This window comes from Berghia stephanieae, chromosome 3 (genome assembly GCF_034508935.2).
Source record: "Berghia stephanieae isolate SIO BIC M18660-M18661 chromosome 3, UCSD_Bste_1.3, whole genome shotgun sequence".
Classification (NCBI taxonomy): Eukaryota; Metazoa; Mollusca; class Gastropoda; order Nudibranchia; family Aeolidiidae; genus Berghia; species Berghia stephanieae.
The window spans coordinates 101,583,037-101,600,467 of NC_088362.1; the positions used below are offsets into that span (position 1 = coordinate 101,583,037).

Sequence of the window (17,431 nt, forward strand, 5' to 3'; positions counted from 1 at the left end):
AACCACAGTATCAGCAAAAAATTTGAATAAATTCAAAGCAGAGTTGGAGATAAGCAACATCCTAGGAAACAAGTTCAATTATAAAAATTGGTCCAATCATTAATAGATGAGGAGGAGCGAAGGAGACTACACCAAGTCTAAAAGCTCTATACAGAGGTATCCAGGTATCCAGGTATAATGAAAGTTGAGGCCAGAGTGCATGCTTTTAAGGATTTTGAAGTCTTATTTAAACCTAATTGTTGATCTATAAAGTTAACCAGAGTGACTTCTATTTTCATCTCCTTAAAACTACGAATGTTTAAATATGTAACTAGGCAGGTCTGCTATTGAACAACCAATTGGTATAACAGCTTAAATAGCTTGAGAAAACAAACAAAAAATACGTAACAAGAAAAAAAAAAGGGTCATAAGAGACTGAAGAAAATATCAACTTCTGTTGGGATATCATCCTATGTTGTTCTTTTCTGAAGCTATTACATTCAATTTTGATCAATACTTATTACAGTCCACTTCTTCTAGTGCCTTGGTATTCATTTTTATGGAACAGATGCTGACAATTTAATTATTTAATTCATGTGTGTTTTGAATTAGACTATGGTTTCCTACCCTTTCATATAGGCCACATTAAACTTTTTAACCTTTCACAAGAGGGGTTCGATTTTACTCAAATCTTACATAATTATCTTACCACTTTAACTACGACAGCAATAACAGCTTCAATAAAAAAAAAGTTTTTAAAATTTCCAATTATTCATCCCATAGGGGAAATTTTTTTCTAGGGTTTATTCCAAGGGAAGACTGAAAAAACCCAGGCGTCAGCCCAGTGCAGTGCCACAAATTGAGCTAGGGCGAGGTGACTTGCTCAAGGCCACACATCACAAAGGCAGGTGATCGAACTCGGTACTTTTTGGGTACGAAGCAAAGACTGTACCACTGAGCCACGCTGCCCCTCTTCAGCACAGAGAAATCATTCTGCCATCCCAAACCAGAGGACCACCTGATGTTCACGGTTTTGTATTAACTAAATTACTTGTACTAGCATCCATCATGTGTCAAGAATAGGGTGGCATGTCTGTAGCACAAATTTCTTTCTTCAGGTTACACCCACACAATAAATACCCTACATTACAAGATAAGTCATATCATATTTCTCAGTTTCATAAAAAGTCTAGGGACACCGTTTTTCCTTTGGATGGCAACATTGAAACCTGGTACTGATCACTGTCAGTTCTCTCTGTTAAAATAAGTTAAGGTAGTCCTTAACTCTTTATAGCTTTTATAAAGCCCATGCGACTGGAGTTTATCCAGCTTTTTGGATGACTGGAGTTTATCCAGCTTTTTGTAGAGTTAAACAGACAAAAGCAATTGCTCGCTATCCTTTGGATTACATGCTGGTTGATCACAAATAACTTTCTGCCAGATCTAACAGACTCAGCTACCCAAGACTACAACCAGGATAGATACCAGTCCCATTGTGTATGAATCAAGTTTTTTACCAATGAGCTATCAGATCCCCCAAAGTCGGTTGAGACTGAAATTAAAACAATACAAAAATGGGAAAAATCACACATTTAAAATAAATTTAACCATCCAATAAGGGCTTTGGGATGATCTCAAAGAGATGTATATGAAACAGACAAGGGGAAAGGGTGAAAACTTACCCTTAAAGAATGCTTGTATTCTGAGGTGGGTAACTGGACAGGCCTGTGGTAAACTGAGGTGAGATCCACTTCATGAGCTTCTGGACATCGAATATCTGTCTCATCACTGGAGAAGTCCAATTCTAACCTACCATCTTGCAGCCTGTAACCAATAATTGTTAATTTATAAATGGTCTTTTAAAGCCATAAGGCAAAATCTATCCCAATGTCTGTAACACCAAATGGACATTAAAAATTGCTTGCTACACTCTGGATAGGGGTACATGTCTATTGCAAAAATAAAAATAAACATATTCCAACACATTAAACAGACACATCTTATCAATAACACTGCCTGGGCAGAGGAATCATAAAAGATTGTGCTTCTGGGACCAAAGACAAGAGCTCTACCAACTGTATAAGACCTCCTATCAATCACTTCGTCAATGATTGCAATTTATGGTAAACATTACACACACAAAAAACAAGCACAATTTGACTAAGAGCAGACCAAACCATAATCTAAGATGAATTTGGATCAATGAAAAAAATAAATATAATATTGATAAAAAGCATAAAAAAGCAGACATCATCAATGAATCTGGCCATTTTCAACCCGCATTTGTTTCGTGGCCTAGAAAAGACAAGGACTAAACATAGCTGAGAAAATATATGCTGAATAACTTTCTTTCTTTCTTTTTTAAAAATATTTTTTTTTTACATAAAACATCTAAGAAATTATCATATGTGTGCAACTTACTCAAAACTACTCTTTAGTGTTTGGCCATGTTTTATGAATACGATTTTTGAAACTGAAATAATTCTTTCATATAATTATATTTTAATTTTGAAAAAAAATAATAATAATATCAAAAACACAAACATCAAATAAAACTGAATTACCTTTTCAGATTTGACATAATAATCTTGGTCCCTGTCATGGATCCTTCCAACGCATACAACTCTTCCTTTAAGTCTTGTTCTGTACGGAAAACTGAATGTTTCAAAATTGCATTCAAGTTGTTCCTGGACTGTTCACTCTTTATTCGTTCTAGTGCAAAGCAGTTAAGGAAATATAAATAATACATTCAAGCCTAAATGGGGGAGGGGGGGGGGGGGAAATTATTGTTGGCTTCATTCTGCACTTTTGAGAAGCTTACCAAGAGTTGGACCGTAGACAGAACAGAAGTAGAAAACAAACCCAAAAAATAAAAAAAACACCTCTGTATCTGTAATGAGGCATGATATAAATTGACACATTGAAGATCCAAGCATCAGTAAAACACTTTATAGTCACCTGGAACAACTACAAAAGACGTCTAACTTCTACGTCATGGCACAAGACCGAAGGGCTAGAGCTCAGGTGGTCGCTGGTTCGGATAAGTAAGTAAGTAAGTAAGACACATTGAAGATATCTAGCAAAGAGATTATTTACAGATGTTGGGATTCGTAAATAAATTTGTACAAAATCATTTAATTCAAAACAGACACATCAACTATCTGACACAACTAACCATTAGATTTTTAACCAATCAAAACATGGGATTTGTGGACACACCTTCAAGCCCACTCAGACAACATAGCTGGTTGCTTTAAACAATAGAGTGGAGGAAGTTGACATCACTCTGCTCTTTGTCGTTTCTAGACTGCTGGTTGTGTGATCATTTCTCACTAGATTCTCTCAATAAAAAAAAATAAACTTCCCTTTATTCATCCCATAGGGGAAATGTGTCTCTAGGGCATGGGTGAAAGTTACTCAATGATATTAATCCTGCAAAGGCAGGTGCTCAGAAAAAAAAATCCTGCAACTACCAATAAGAGGAAAAAGCAGAAGTGCGGTTAATTATATAAACTACTATAAACTAAATATAAATGGCGACAGTTGCCGGTTTTTTTCATTTTCGAATTCCGGCCAGACAAAAAAAAAACGGCGAGACCTCTTTTTCAAAAATAAAAATCCGGCCATGCCGGATTTTTCCGGCGAACTTTCACCCATACTCTAGGGTCTATTCCAAAAGAAGACTGGAATAACCCAGGCGTCAGCTGCAGTGCAGCGCTGCAAATTGAGTTAAGGCGAGGTGACCTGCTCAAGGCCACACAGCGCAGTGGCGGGTGATCGAACTTGGTACCTTTTGGGGACGAAGCAAAGACCGTACCGCTGAGCCACGCTGCCCCCAACTTGACTATATACATTGAAGATAATGCATATTTTTTTTTATATTGAAGGCACGATTGATCAGGCATGTAAAACTAATGTATATTCTCCTCAAATGCATACAACCGATGGTGATTCTGTGTAATTTGCTTAGTTTAGCACTGTTTGCCATTTGTTTACTGTCCAAAGGGTATGGCATGGTTATGTCCCGTTCCACTAAGTGTATTGGGGAAAAGCAAATCTCCAGAAAAGGAGCAGAAAGGCCCTATCAGATCAGTATCCTTAACAGATCACTCACTCTCCTTCAAATATTTTGAAAAGGATATATTTTGGAAGTCTGTAAGTCACAATCGGTATAAAAACAGAATCAGCTTCAATAGCTTTGAGGTATGTTTGGGAGAGGAATCCAATGCTGGCACTATTGTGGCATCTTGTAAAAACTAGAGCATCTTTCCCCAGGCGCATTGATCCTGACTTGAAGCCGTTTCCATAGTGACCAATGGGCAAATGAGATAAGGTTCTTTCATACATCTGTTTATCACAGAATCCAAAGCTAGAATGAGAAAAAAAGAAAAACAATTTTAATAGAGAAATGAACACCACATTATATATTTCAAGAAATTTTTTAACATTTTTAATTTTTCTTGAAATTTTTCTAATAAAATGATTGTCTATTGAAACTCCAATAGGTGGGAATTAGCTTATCCATCCTTATTAAAATTCAAACTCATCTCTCCTGAAAAACCTTCATAGAAATGAAGCATTCACATAATCCGAAGCATTAAATTCATCCCTATGCTATTTAATTTTTCTCTATGAGAACACAAGTGGATATATATATATATATATATATATATATATATATATAAACTTTTAAGAGAGAGAGAGAGAGGGGGGGGGGGGGAAAGAGAAGATTAAATACCTAAGCATTTTAAGCAACTTATCAGTGTCCATTCCAGCTCCATTGTCAAGGAAAATGAGACAAGTCTGTCCATTAATCTCGAGTTTGTCAATGAGTAGCTCTGATGCGCTGACATCAGGATCATATGCATTATCTGCAACATTAATAAATAAAGCTACATGAGACACAAAATGAAAACGGGAAAAGCAAGGACAAAACATCTGCAAAGAGCAAAATATGTTCAAAGTTCAAAAACGTTTATTTTAGGCAATTGCCAATGTAACTCAAACAAGAATATATTTTTTCAACAAATCAAATAAGTAAAATCAATAATAAAGCAAGGCAAACAACGAAAATAATAATGATAATGACAGTAATAATAATAATAATAATAATAATAATAATAATAATAATAATAATAACAATGACAATAATATAAATAATGATAATTAATAATAATAATAATAATAATAATAATAATAATAATAATAATAATAATAATAATAATAATAATAATAATAATAATAATAATAATAATAATAATAATAATAATGATAATAATAATATAAATAATGATAATTATAATGGTGGTAATAATTATGTAAAATCATTTAAAGATATGAAAAAAAAAATATTTACATGTTGAGTAGAATCTCTGAACCTCAGATTGAAAAAGGTCAAACCCTGATCCATTTTGCTTTAATCACAGATAGGAGTCAGAGTGAATTTGGAATAGATTTGTCTTTTACTATGAATATCAACAAAACAAAAAATTAAACAACAAAATTTGCTAAAAACTTGTCTTGGAAACAAATATTAATCCATATAATGAGCATAAAATTTCATTCCTTAAACTTAAAGATAGTCTGCTAGTGAGTATCAACAAAATTCTAAACACAACACTTGAATGGAAATCTTATTCCATTTTTTTCTGCCAATTCATGTAATTATGAGAGAGTGAAATATTAAACAAAGGAATGTAAAATATTTTTCCTCTTTATAATAATAATAATACTACTAATAATAATAATGATGATAATAATAATAATAATAAAAGTTATTATTCATATTATTATTATCACTATCAATATTATTATTAATAGTATTATTATTATTATCATCATCGTCGTCGTTATCATTATTATCATTACTATTATTATTATTATTATTATTATTATTAATATTATTATCATCATTATCATCATTACCACTGGTTGTCATCATCATCATCAAAATCATTATTATAAATTGTAATTATCAATCAAAAGCTTTTGAATATTTGATTCACCAAATATAAAAGTGATCTAGCCCTTCACAAAAGTCCCTACTGGAACAAAATCCATCAAGATTTAACTTACCTATCAACTCTGCAAAGGCACTGAAAGCCCAAGTATGACTGGTGGAGTTGGCATGCAAAAAAGCAGGGCTGACCTATAAAACAATAATAATAATAATAATAATAATAATAATAATAATAATAATAATAATAGGGAAGTGAAAAAGAAAATCTAAAACTAAATTGACATTGATATAAACATAAACAACACAATACATAGGGTGATTCCTCCTGAAAAGAATAAGACATAAATCATTAAAATCCATCCATAAACAAAAAATCTATTGAATTTTTTCAGAGACCCATTACTCAAAAGTAAAAAAAATCGGGTCACAGCCACTAGGCCATTTATGAGCTCACTATTTGCAGAAGTAATGGCACTCGTTTTCAATATTCACAGTACTACTACGAATAGTACATAGCATTCGTTTTCGCTCTCGCAGCAGTACTGCAAATGCTTTGTTCGGGTTTGTTCTATATTTGAAGTAATAGCCTACAAGCCTAGTGCTTTATTGTATAGAGGATTGGGCACAAAATATAAATAAACTACATTATTATTATTCTTGTTATTATTATTATTACTATTATTTTGCATTTCATTGACGATGACGATGTGTCTTTTGTTGTGTAGTGATGGTGGTGGTGATGTGGTGGTTGTGATTGTAGTGGTTGTGTTGATGATGTGGTGGTGGTAGTGATGATGATGATAAGGATTATAATGATGATGTTATGGTGGTGGTAGTGGTTGCTGTAGTTTTGATAATGATGTGGAGGTAGCTGTGGTAGTGGTAGTGATGATGGTTGTGGTTGTAGTAGTGGTGGTAGCGATGATGATGAGGAGGAGGATGTTATGTGTTGGTGGTTGTAGTAGTAGTGGTAGTTTATTGATGGTATCTTCTATTATTTGCAGGAGCACTGAGATACGAGTTATGAGCAACGGCAAAGAGAGAGAGAGAGAGAGAGAGAGAGAGAGAGAGAGAGAGAGAGAGAGGGAGAGAGAGAGAGAGAGAGAGAGAGAGAGAGAGAGAGAGAGAGAGAGAGAGAGAGAATTCCTGGAACATTTATAAAATATATTCAACTAACTGTAAATAAAACAATAAACGGGGACGACACTATTCTCATTACAGTAATCTAACAGTGATAGATTTCAAGATGTGAACGAATGATCAAGTCGGAGAGGTGGGGACAGGGAAAATTTCATGGATGAATTGGGGTAACAAAAACAATACAAATACAAAACATGATCTTGTCAAGTTTCAGACTTGAGGGAAAAATGTAAACGTTCAAATTCAAAATCTCAATTCTCAGTTATAAAAATATGTTTCAATCATCCCTCCTTTTCCCTCTTTCTTAAACTAACACACTCTCATTCAACTTCAAGCCATTCGACAACACCGCCATTTTGAACAGAAAATACATTTTTGTGCTCAGTGAGGGGACAAAAATTCATTTTCAGAAACGAGAGAGCACTGCTACTGCTGCGATTAGTGATTTTACCATGAAAATCATATCATTATTCGCAGTACAGCTGCAAATAAGCACTTCGTTAAATTTTAACTTTAAATTCAAGGCAAAAGTATGTGACTAGCATTTGCCTTTTGCTGAGCTGGATTTCTCTTTGCATCTTATTAACTTATTATGACAAATCTTTGGGCTAAAAATGCTACATTATCAGGCATTTATCGAAAGGCCACCTCTATTTCCCCTATTCGCAGTAGTACTGCGTACAATGATTTTCTCTATTCGCAGTTGTACTGCGAATAGTAGATAGCGGCCGTTTTCATTAGTAGATAACATTCATATTCATTATTCGCAGTAGTACTGCAACCAGTAGATATCATTCATTTCAGTTATAATTTGCAGTAGTAGTCTTCGAGTCTCGAGTTTTATTGTATAGAGGATTGGGCACAAAATATAAATAAACTACATTATTATTATTACAAATTTATTTTTTATTATTATTTTTTTCTTATTTTGCGTTTCGCTGACGATAACGATGTGTCTGTTGTTGTGTAGTGATGGTGGTGTCGATGTGGTTGTTGTGATTGTAGTGGTGGTGTTGATGATGTAGTAGCGATAGTAATGAATGATGATGATGTAATGAAATGGTGGTGGCGATTGCTGTAGTTTTGATAATGATGTGGTAGCAGTGGTAGTGGTTGTAATGATGATGATGTGATGGTTATGGTTGTATTGTCAGTGGTAGCGATGATGACGAGGAGGATGACTGTAGTTCTGCTGTGGTAGTGGAAGTAGTAGTAGTAGTAGTAGTAGTAGTAGTAGTAGTAGTAGTAGTAGTAGTAGTAGTAGTAGTAGTAGTAGTAGTAGTAGTAATAGTAGTAGAGAGGTGGGCCTTTGGCCTACCAACCTCCGCTGCACGTCCAACTCGCCTTGAGCATGCATTCACGTAAAATATAAAGATTTTTTTTAAAAACCTACCTCTGTTTCAAAAACTAGCATCTTTCAACTTTCTAAGAAACATTTTGATTTTTCAGAACTTTAGTTTGTTAAAAAATACCGGCCAATCTGACCCGTTGAGTCGAATGAAAACGAAATTTTGTTGTTTACACGGTTCAAAGGAAATGCCGTAAATAAGCTTTCATGGACTTCCTGTGTTGTTTTTACAGTGTCACGTGACTGTTTTGAGAAATTTGACGTCTGCTACAAATAATTAGACCGGTGGGGGGTAGATATTTTCGTTGGAGCAGAAAAAAAGTGAGTATTATTTCTTGTACTTGTAGAGAGGCCTAGGGTCCACCAGCAGACCAGTTGATTGAATGAAAGAGAAAAAGGCCTTTTTTATCCGCCACCACCACCACCACCGTGAAAGAGTGGAGGGGGGGGGGGGGGGGGGGGTGCATGTCGACGAAAGTCGCTTGGTGACGTTGGTGACGTAGAGCATCTCAAGGATACTGGCAGTTGCAGGTGTTCTTAACCCCTTAACAGCGAAGCTAATTTTTTGCTTTTAGATAATAGTTTGCTTTTATCATTATTATTGTTAACGGGGAATACAGCGTTTCCACCAAGAGAGCAGTCAGACTATCGCAACTCGGACTTCAATTGTCTATAATCGTTTTGCAGTTAGGTCAAAGATCGAATTTCGCCGCTAAAAGGTTACATTGCTACTGGGTTTGCTCTTCCCCCCCCCCTTTTTTTTTCTTCTTTTTTTTTTCACCTTAGTATTGTTGATTGCTGCTATTTCCCTTTTTATGATTAGCAAGTGCCGTAGGAGTCTCACAGGATGCAGGAGTACTGCAATTAACCCTTTGCCAGTGACACTGATTTTTTTGTTTTCAAATAATAGTCTTCATTTATATTATTTTTTAACGCAGAAAAAAAAACGTTTCCACCATAAGAGCAGTAAAAATATTGATAAAAAGCGCTTTGAGCACGTTGGGTGGATATTGCCCTCTATAAAAGCTCAAGTTTTTAAATTGTAATTTGTTTTTTGTCTTTTGATGAAAACGGTAAGATTTTATTTTTGGTCCAAGTAAGATTGATATTCGCCTTTAAAAGGTTAAGTTGTTTTGTTTTTTTTTTCAGGTTTTTTGTTTTGTTTTTCAAATGCGGATATGCTGCTTCTTCATTTTTTTTCCTCAACTGGCAAGCTATCGCTGTACTTACCCGCATGGCTTGCACACACAAAAGGATACATCTAGATCACAAAACCTTACATCCAGGTCACAAAATCAGACAACTAGGTCACACATCAAGACATCTCTGTTTCGTTTGTTCCAAGATAGCAAAACAAACCAGACGTCTTGGAGTTCGAAAGAGATTTCCATAAAATATTTGGTATTTGCAAGACCCCCAGAAACCAATTCCCTATACAGCTCTTGTGCACGGTCACTTATGACCTTGATTTCTTTCGTACCCCCCCCCCAAAATCCCACTTATTGTGTGTTATAGGCAGAACATAATAAATAGCTGGGCTGCCACATGCGTGACTAAATTGGCCAAAGAGAGAATCTATACTTTGGCATTAGACACCCATTACCTGATGTCTTGGTTTTTAATCCTAGCCTAGTGAGAGAGAGAGAAAACAAAACAATCATACATGTATCTGCAAACAGCAGAACGTTTTCATTTTACATTGAGATGGGAAGGGGAAGGGATAACACTATGACAAGAGAGGAGAGAGAGAGAGAGAGAGAGAGAGAGAGAGAGAGAGAGAGAGAGAGAGAGAGAGAGAGAGAGAGAGAGAGAGAGAGAGGTGGGCGGGGGGATGGGGGGATAGTAAGGGGGAATGGGAAAAGATGAAAGAGACAATGGGTTTGCCTGATGACGTAGATCAAAGGATTGTTACAGCGGTGTTCACGGTGCGTACTTCGTGAAATTTGAACCCTTTACAGTGACACTGATTTTTTTTTCTCCAGATTGCTTATGCAGAATAAATCGTTTCCACCAAGAGAGCAGTAGTAAGAGTGTATTTCGACTCGGCTTCAATTAAACTATAAATCGCAAAGCTTGTCTTTTAATGATAACATTAAGACTAAGATCTGGAGTTTGGGGAGTGTAAGATGGAATCTCGCCATTAATGGTTAAAATTGTTTTGATTAAAAAAAAACAACTCACACACACACACACACACACACGAGCACGCGCGGTCAATCACCGACAGAATGTTGCAACGGTAAACCGGTTTACGTGTACATAGATCCTGAGAATAGATGCCCCGTTACCGTGTACGTAGGCACTCCCAAAAAAAAAAAAGAAAGAAAGAGACACACACGCATACTCACACACACACACACACACACACACACACACACACACACACACAGTCTCGCATCCTCTACGAACTAATTTTGCGCACCAATTTTTACTGCACTTATGCACCAAATTGCATACCTATCTAGGGACACTTTTTTCCGTATCTTTTTCTCAATAAACTTTTTAAAAAACCTTTGTTTGGCGCGGCAGGCGGCAGGCACCAACTTGGCACCAACTTGGCACCAACCATTGAATCAGACGAAAAACACACACGATTTAGCGAGGAATGAATCATGAAAATATTTAGGATATAATTTCAAACACAACTTTTGATATTCATCAAGGATTGTCTAGTACCGAATGTTTTTTGATAGAAAACAAATGTATCTTCAAATCTAAACTGCTTTTGACGGTAAGCGGTAAGTTTTTTATTTATTTTTCTGTCCAAACGAATGATTTGTCCTGGTATAGAAGCTAAGACTAAGTATTGGTAACACCGGCGCAGCTCTCTAGTAGTAGTAGTAATGATGATGTTATGGTGGCTGTAATAGAGGTAGTTTATTGATGGTAACTTCCACTTCCATACGGCTACGGCGAGAGCGAGTGAGTGAGTGAGAGAGAGAGGAGAGAGAGAGAGAGAGAGAGAGAGAGAGATATTCTTGGAACTTTATAAAATATATTTAACTTGTAAATAATAAAATAAATGGGGACGGAATTATTCTCATTAAAGTAATCTGACAGATAAGCAGCTAGATTTCAAGATGTGACCAAAGGATCAAGTTGGACAGGTGAGGCTGGACTGCTGGACAGGGAAAATTTCATGTATTGGATTGGGGTAACAAAAACAAAACAAAGCACGATCTTGTCAAGTTTCAGACTTGAAGGAAAAGTTGAAACATTAAAAATCTCAATTCTAAGTCACACAAAATGTTTCTATCATCCCTCCTCTTCTTTCCTTCTCAAAGCATCACACTCTCATTCAACTTCAACGTCAAGCCATTCGACAACACTCGACAACACGCCATTTTGAACAGAAAAAAAAAAATACAGTAGAGTTGTGATCATTGAGGGGACGACTAATTTTCAGAGACGGAGAACGCTTCTACTACTGCGAATGGTGATTCCGCCATGGACTCACTATTTGCAGTACTATTGCGAATAGGCACTTCTTTATCAGAAAAGTCTTTACCTTGCTAAGCTGGATTCCTCTTTGCACTGGACTGGCCACTGCCGCCATATTTGATTCTCAGTTTCGTCTGATTCTGACCACAGTCCAGGTAAAACCCTGAGTTTAAAATGATACAGGAAAGAGAATTGATTTATCTGAGGTGGGGAAAAAAGCCTCAAATAAAAACAAAATTTTGGAAAAGTATTGCATATCATATAAATGAGTAATGGATAATGCTTGGATGAAATCGAAACTTGACTTCAACCCGTCTTTATTTACAACGGAAGTAAACAGGGCAAACAGGGCTGCCGGATGGCCAATGGCCTGAAGTGACCAAATAGAGCCTCACCTAGCCAAACACTACTTACTGAAACTCTGACCCCTTGAAAAATTCCTAGGATTTTATAAAGATAAAAATCCACTAGACTAGCAAAAAGTGTTTTTGAAAATAACTTTTTAAATAAACTTGAAAATTGAAGCACGACTCTCTGTGGCCATTTTTTTACTGCCGAATTTGCCACGTACATAGCCATCTGGGAACCGTGGAAGTAACAACATTGTGCCATACTATCAATTTTGCAAAGAATGCCAAACAAATACTAACTCTAACTAGAGCATTATGTTGATGATATTATGCGTTTATGTAAAATACTCGCAACATCCTCCAGCCGGTGTGACCTTAAATGTCTATAGACAAATTAGTGAAAACTGCTCATAAAAATGGGTGGCTAAAGACAATAACACAATGTTGAGTGGCGTCAAAATCGTTCCTTCCATAGGGCAATATCCACCAAACGTGCTCAAATCTCTTTTTCAAGGGGTCTCTAACCAACCACAACTCTAAACATGGAGGAAATAAACCAAATTGTCGGGAAAAAATACCAAATCTTAACAAGCATCTCTTTTTCTGCTAAAATGGCTAAAATGCACATAAAACTAGGGGGAAATCTTTTCTTTTCTTTTTTTTTTTTTTTTCAATCCTCAAAACAAAATATGAAAAAAATTTTAAAAACAGCACTTTTTTTGTTATTGTTGTTTTAAACACGCATACTTTGGTTTTGGAAATTGTAACGCCATTTTAACATCCCTAAAGTAAATCTAAAGCACATTAATTTATTGACTTCCTACAAAATTACTAAATTAGAATCGCAATTAATATGTCAAATGTCAAAGCGCTTTACAAGAGGTTCAAAGCCACGTTTTGGACGAGCTAGACTACCATGATTTATATTATCAGCCAAGTACTCATTTTACACCTGAGTATGATGGAAGACTGCAAGTAGTATGCGGCTATGTGGTCTAGTGGTATGACACTCGCTTTCGGATTGGAAGGTCCTGGGTTCGAGCCTCGCGCTCGGCGCATAGTTGAGTCCTTGGAAAAGTCTCTTTACTCACATTCTCTCACCATACTCAGGTGTAAAATGAGTACCTGGCCGTTAACAGCGTTGTCTTTGTCCGAGAAATTGTAATATCGCCTAACAGGTGTCATTTCCTGTCCTACATGTTAAATGTTGCTGTTGACCAGGGGCCCCTTGTAAAGCGCTTTGAGCACATTTAGTGGATATTGCGCTATATAAAGCTCAATTTTTAATTTTTTTTTTTTTTTTTGTCGCTGAGGTGTTTAAGTTGTAGTGAAATTTTAACAAATATACTTGAGTAGAGATAGAGTTTATTCTAAATGAGTAATTAAGTCAAGTGAAAGGGTGAGAACAGATAATTTATAATTTACAGTGACAATTGAAATGTAAAAGCGCCAAACATTTACCTTAATTGAAAACAATAGCCTTCGTTTGCCCAATGTCAATGACATCAATATCGAGTGACGGGGCTGGAATGTGTTATGCGGAAGGCGAGGACGAGAGACGCATGCGCACAACCAATATGACGTTCTCTCTCTAATAACTTTTTCGCCGGTAACGTCACAGACTATGGGTGACATCCAATCAAGGGACGCTACTCTTCCGCTAATCTCATTCCCTATAGATAGAATGCGCTTGGCCAAGGAGTTCACAACATTGCCATCCGGAAGTATAACGGACCAACACACAAACTCTGTGTAACCATGATCTTTTATAGTCTGGTTAATACAGTTTAGTGAGAACAACTCACAAACGCGGATGGCAAAAACAATAACAAAGGCCTGAGTGACGTCATCTGCATACTATCTATAGTAAACTTAAAGTTAAAAACGGTATTGGGAAACTGACTTCCCCAGACAGATGTAAAACAGATAATGATAAAGTAAAGGCAGATGTTTTTAATACATTTTTTTCAAGTGTATTTGCACAAGAACATGTTGATAATTTAATATGCCTGTGTTTCATGGCCGAGTTACTAACTCTTGTTTGAATGATAGTGTGGTGAATCAGGTTGATGTTTATAATAAATTTGTGAAACTTGATACAAATAAAAGTATGGGATCTGACGATATACATCAACGTATATTAAATGAATTAGCAAAGGAAATGACATTTCCTGTCTGCTTCAGTCAAACCTGCCTTAGCCTCCACTTCTATATAACGGCCACCTCTATATAACGTCCAGCTCTGTTGACACCATTGAGTTGGGTTTTTTTTTTTCTCTCTATCTTTGACCTCTATATATAACGGAAACCTCACTGACGCGACCACCAAGGCCATCTAAAGTCGTGAACTTAACATACCTCCTATAGCGACCACTTGAACTGAAGACCACTTATTTGCTGCTTCAGTATAACTTCTATATAACGGCCACCTCTACATAACGTCCAGCTCTGTTGATACCATTGAGGTTTTTTTCTCTCTCTATCTTTGACCTCTATATAACGGAAACCTCACTGACGCGACCACCAAGACCATCTAAAGTCGTGAACTTAACTTAACCTCCTATAGCAGCAGCCTCTTATGGTTTTCACACTACTATGTTATGACGATCGACCCAATCAGCAAAGTATGGTCCGCATTCGTGCACCGTCGCAAACCCGCCGGGTAGCATCGTCACAACACACCGTTCGACTAGATGCTCTGCCGTCTCAGGTTCTTGCCCACAGCGAGTATATGTTGGACAGATAGTAAGACCCCACCGATGAAGCGCACTGGCCGTGAGGCAGCTCCTCGACCGAAGCCGATTCGTAGTCACCCAGTGTCTCCTCTTACTGGTATCAAAGCCTGGCAACTTCTCACCAAGCTTAGAGGAGGTTACGTCCCCGCCCCCACGAGGGATTGAATTAGCGACACTTGAACTGAAGACCACTTACTTGAACATCGCTGCCACTGGTCCCGGTCAATAGATAGAATGCGCTTGGCCAAGGAGTTCACAACATTGCCATCCGGAAGTATAACGGACCAACACACAAACTCTGTGTAACCATGAACTTTTATAGTCTGGTTAATACAGTTTAGTGAGAACAACTCACAAACGCGGATGGCAAAAACCATAACAAAGGCCTGAGTGACGTCATCTTCATACTATCTATACCTTACGACAACTAAACAGAATACTATCGTTTTGTTTATTTACTAACCTGCCGTAATAATATATTCAGTAGGCTATCATCGCCTGGTGTGTGTTCACATATTCAAACATGTTCCATTGTTGCCAATTATTTGCAATCCATTTAGCTTTGTTTAAACAACACTACACGCGATGACACTGGATGTTATAAAAAATAGGTGACAGAGACCTGTTGTTCGGGTCGTCGCGTAATTGCATGGCGCCTCGCTATCATTGATGGGTTGTAAATTGTTCAATTGATTTAGCTGTCTAGACCTCCAATATGGTCAGTCTGCCATGACGCTTTTTTGTTGTTGTTGTTGTTTTGTTTTGTTTTTGTTTTTTTTTGTTTTTGGTCTGGACTTTCGTTATTAATGGCAAACCGACTTTAAACAGCTCCAAGTTGTTTAAACAATTAAATTTTCTTTAATGATAATGTTTTACACGTGTGCGACAGGTATAAAACGAATGCGAATTAAATCGAATTATCAGTCAGTCTCTGCTGGTAAATTGAAATATCATCATGGATGCAAAATCAACACATCGTTCAACTTGCTAGAATTGGCGAATACTTCATGTGTTCGACAGCGTATCAATTGATTGAAAACGTGACGCGAATAACCTCCTTTCCTCCTTTTAAAAATGATTGCGATGATGTTGATAATGACAATAATGATGAGGATGACGGAGAAGAGGACACAATAGAAGAAGAACACATTAGCTTGCAGGAAGGATTCTCATCACTTCTGAGGCTTAAGAAATTTCTTGAGAAAGAGTGATTGACAAAATCATTACAGAACATTGACAATGTCGAAGAGGAATTGTTGGACAGTAGACTAAAGCAAAGTCATCTTCTGTCACTGACCATTTAAAAAAGAAATGAAATGAACACTGAACGAAGCAACTCACAAAATATTTCCCCTAAAAACATCAGAGAGAAAAGAATTTTAAAACAGAATTAAAGGGGAAAAAAAGGAAAATAACAAAACAAAAAGAGAGAGAGAGAGACAGGAAAAAAGTACAAAACAAACATAAAATATAAAAACAAAAAAAACAAAAGAAACCAACCCCCCCACATTAAAACAAAAACACAACTACCTTAATGGGCCATTGGCGGTCTTAAAGCCTGCAACCAAATTCACAAGATACGAATTTGGCAACTGAGAACGAGATGTTTCTTGTCTTGTTGTGTAATAATGTTGATGATGATGATGATGATGATGATGATGATGATGATGATGATGGTGATGATGATTATGATGATAATAATAATAATAACAATAATAATGATAATAATATTAATAATAATAATAATAATAATAATAATAATAATAATAATAATAATAATAGTAATAATAATAATAATACATGATAATAAAATGATGACTGATGATATGCTTTTAATAAGATGAGGCTAAGATAGTGTACACACACATTGTCGTCATAGATTCTCAACTTTGTTTTTATACATTTTATGCAGGCCACGTCTTTAAATGAACTTCCATTTTTTTTTATAAATAAAGTATATTATTATTATTATTATTATTATCATCATCATCATCATTGTCACAGTAAAGATTGTTCACAATTATCTTATTAAATTTTATTTTATTAAGAACTGAATTCATCTCACTCCAGTTATATTTCGGTAGGCTTAGATAAACTTTACCTTCTAATATTAGATCGTCTTTCCTTTTATAGCCTTCCCTCGAATTAATTTCTAATTAGTGAATACTTTTCGTTCTACATTCTGTCACGTAGCCACTTATTATAAAAGCTGATAGGTCTAACACTCTACACTCACTTTCTCTCCACAATCTATGCCGGACGGCCAGTCGCTCTATTCCTATATATATACTGGAAGATTTTTATCTTTTGGGACTTTGTAGATATTATATCTACACCATTAAGACGCCGGAGCTTTTAACTTTGATTGTATAATCTTCAAGGATCAAACCCAAGCCCGCTGTACTATACTATAACCTCTTTCCAATTGCCTGGAAGCGGAATTTTACGAGTCCAATCCTGTTATCAGAGGAATAGATCA

The 17,431-nt window shown here is 36.1% G+C and overlaps 1 protein-coding gene across 1 annotated transcript in view; it reads right to left on the reverse strand.

Moving 5' to 3' along the window:
* Nucleotides 1-12,199, reverse strand: part of LOC144968996 (uncharacterized) — a 32,004-nt gene extending 19,805 nt beyond the window's left edge. Inside the window, exons 1-6 of the mRNA XM_078907928.1 lie at nt 11,935-12,199; nt 6,055-6,127; nt 4,718-4,850; nt 4,122-4,348; nt 2,544-2,694; nt 1,662-1,803 (exon numbers count right to left, since the gene is read on the reverse strand). Coding sequence (XP_078764054.1) covers nt 1,662-1,803; nt 2,544-2,694; nt 4,122-4,348; nt 4,718-4,850; nt 6,055-6,127; nt 11,935-11,982 — 774 coding nt within the window. The 5' untranslated portion in view covers nt 11,983-12,199. The remainder of the gene's footprint in view (nt 1-1,661; nt 1,804-2,543; nt 2,695-4,121; nt 4,349-4,717; nt 4,851-6,054; nt 6,128-11,934) is intronic.
* Nucleotides 12,200-17,431: the final 5,232 nt, after the last annotated feature.